Below are 3,379 nucleotides of genomic sequence, written 5' to 3'. Positions count from 1 at the left end.
AGGGAAATGCAAATCAAAACAACTTTGAGATATCATCTTACACCTGTCAGAATGGCTAAAATCAAAAACACCGATGATAGCCTTTGCTGGAGAGGCTGTGGAGTAAGAGGTACCCTCATCCATTGCTGGTGGGAATGCAATCTTGTTTTAAACTTATTACATATGTATTATAATGTAGCATATTATAAACTATGCTTTCTTCAATGTAATTCAGTGTTTCCAATATATTCATTGAACTACCCAACCATCAATTTTTCTCCTGTAGAACACTTTCATCTCTATCCTAAATAAAACCCTGTAACTATGAGCAGTCATCTTAGTACCTCCTTTCCCATCATATAATACCTAAAGACATTAATGTACTTTATTTGGTATGACTGGCCTCTTCACTGTACTTTCTATAAATGGTTCTTAGCAATTTGTTGCCTTCCTTTCTTAGTTAATTTCACTTAGTGGTTTAGGGTCTTTGAGAACATGATCCACTCAATATTTTAAGTCTCTTTATTGCAAAATAGTGTTTCATTCCATGGAAAAAATGTACCTTATCTGATAATTCATCTGTGGACAAACATTTGGGGGAGGGTTAAAAATGAAAATTTGGTTATAAACTTTATGAAAATTTCAACCTTATGAAAATATGATTAAATTCCTTTAATCACTCATGTACAAATTTTTGTGTGAATGAGTGTTTTCCATTCTTGTGGTATATCACCTGACTAAAGTTACTGGACTTCATGATAACTCCATAGTTTTTATTTTGCAGTATTTGGCAGTATGTACTATTTTAAAACATCCTTGAGGATTCCCAAATATAAGAGGATTCCAATTCTTTTATATGATGTAATACTTAGAATTTTCTTTGCCATAGTCCTGATATGTGTGAAACATTATTTCACTGTAACTTTGATTTGAATTTCCTTAATAGTTAATGCTAAAGTACAGTTTCCAATGCTTTCTGTCTACATGTGCATTTCCAATACAAGAATGACTGTTCCGATCTTCTGACCATCATAATTGCATTATTTGACCTTTATTTGTTAAACTGCATTAGTTTTTGTATATACTATCAGAATTTGTTCCTTGGATATCTTCTTAAAATCTCTTTCCATGTTGTATGCCATGTTTTCAGACATTATATAATGTTAACTTTACTAATGCTTTTTTTTTATTGAGTTATACATTTTTCTCTGAACTTTACTAATTCTATATGACAGCCTTTGATTTTAGCACCTTATTTAGGAAAGATTAACCATTTCAAATTTGTTAAATTTTGGTTGTATTTTTTCTCCGTGTTTTAGCTGCTATACTTACTTCCAGTGGCCCATTTCGAATTAACTTGATTGAATTTTATGAGACAGCACTACATATTAATAACAAATACCTGTTTAATAATTCTATGCCTTATAATAAAAAAGCATTTCCATGTTGACTTATCATAAAATCCTTATTCCAAAAGTTTGTAAATATAAGCTTCTTTCTGGGATTTTGAATTCATTCCATTAATTGGCACATCTCTATTATGGCAGTAATACACCGTGCAGAATATTATAAGGCTGTAGTGAGACTCAAGAGGTGTAAGCTCAAGTTTTTATTCTCCCATTTCAAACTGATTCTGATTTTCTTGAGTCAGAATTTTCATGGGGTACAATGATTCATGTGCAAGACAAACAAAAAAAAGTTATAGATATCACTTGGTTAAGAGATTGAGAGATTGATTTGGAAAATATATTCACTGCAACAAAGATGTTTATTGACTCACAAGCAAAGAAGTATTTCTTTTATTTGTGTCTTTAATTCCTTTTCATAGAACTTTGTAATTCTAAGTGCAATGTATTATATTTTTATATAATGTACATTTATACAAATTCTAATTTTTACTGAATTACTAATGAATTTAATAGTTATTGAGTTTCTCTTGGATCTTTTGCTCTAACACTTGCTGATCATTAAATGCACTTTCAAATTTCTTTATGTATTAATTAAAAATTTTATACAGAATATTACATTATTAAGATGTAAAGTAGTCTCATTTCATGTTTACAGTTATAGGAACTTCTTAGTGTTTTTCTATAGTCAGAAAGTAGTCAGACTTTCTTAGAAAGTCTTCTTTCTAGTTCCTTTTCGTAATTAGAATTTACCCTACAATATTAAAGAAATATGTTATGATTGCTTCATTAATAAACTTATGGTGAAAGATTTCAAGGGGAATTATTTGAGAGTTCTTGGAATATGTTAGTATTTTAAGATAAAGCAATATTTATAAGATACACATGAGGAATTGCTAGAAAACTCCCTTAAATTAGATATATCTATGTTTTGGGTGTTCATGGATCATAGATAGACTTAGATACATTAAACATCTATTTGTACGTCCCATGTTAGAGTTTTAATGGGTAGTAAAAATGAAGAGCTATTGAAAACAGGAAATACCAGAACGGAAATCTTGAGTGTCACATATCAAGCACATATGTGATAAATAACCTTTTCCCTCACTTCCTATATAGAACATCCAGGGAGAAATGCCAGCAAGAAATGACTCCACAGTGACTGAGTTCATCCTCTGTTGGTTAACAGATCAACCAGAGCTGCAGCTGCCCCTGTTCCTCCTCTTCCTTGGAATCTACCTGCTCACAGTGCTGGGGAACCTGGGAATGATCATCCTGATCGTGCTCAGCTCCCACCTGCACACCCCCATGTACTTCTTCCTCAGCAGTCTGTCCTTCATTGACCTCTGTTACTCCACTGTCATTACTCCCAAAATGCTGGTGAGCTTTGTGACAGTAAGGAATGTCATAACCTACCCTGAATGCATGATTCAGCTCTACTTCTTCTTAATCTTTGTTATATCTGAGTGTTACATGTTGTCTGCCATGGCATATGACCGCTATGTTGCCATCTGTAACCCCTTGATGTACAATGTCACCATGTCCTACCAAGTCTGTTCCTGGATGATAGGTGGAGTGTATGGTATAGGTGTCATCGAAGCCACAATTCACACTGTTTGCATGCTGCGGGTGCTTTTCTGCAAGGCTAATGTAGTAAATCATTTCTTCTGTGATATTATTCCATTGCTGCAACTTTCCTGCTCTAGTACATTTGTCAATGAGGTAGTAATTCTGTGCCTCAGTACGTTCAATTTCTGTGTTCCAACCCTGACCATCTTGAGCTCTTACAGTTTTATCATTGCCCGAATCATCTGCATGAAGTCCACTGAGAGCAGGTTCAAAGCCTTCAGCACCTGCAGCTCCCACTTCTCTGCTGTGACTGTCTTCTTTGGCTCCTTAGCAATTGTGTACTTTCAACCATCATCAGTCAGCTCCAAAGAGCAAGGGAAAGTGTTCTCTCTGTTTTATACTACAGTTGTGCCCATGCTGAACCC

The 3,379-nt window shown here is 34.0% G+C and overlaps 1 protein-coding gene across 1 annotated transcript in view; it reads left to right on the top strand.

Annotated features, from left to right (window-relative positions):
• Window positions 1-2,513: 2,513 nt before the first annotated feature.
• Window positions 2,514-3,379, top strand: part of LOC126496177 (olfactory receptor 150-like) — a 2,994-nt gene continuing 2,128 nt past the window's right edge. The window contains exon 1 of the mRNA XM_050133732.1: window positions 2,514-3,379. Coding sequence (XP_049989689.1) covers window positions 2,520-3,379 — 860 coding nt within the window. The 5' untranslated portion in view covers window positions 2,514-2,519.

Source organism: Alexandromys fortis, unplaced genomic scaffold (genome assembly GCF_014885135.2).
Source record: "Alexandromys fortis isolate MF-2015 unplaced genomic scaffold, M_Fortis_MF-2015_v1.1 scaffold_1531, whole genome shotgun sequence".
Taxonomy (NCBI): Eukaryota; Metazoa; Chordata; class Mammalia; order Rodentia; family Cricetidae; genus Alexandromys; species Alexandromys fortis.
The sequence above is the reverse complement of the archived record's forward strand: the minus strand, read 5'-3'. Positions and strand labels throughout refer to the sequence as shown.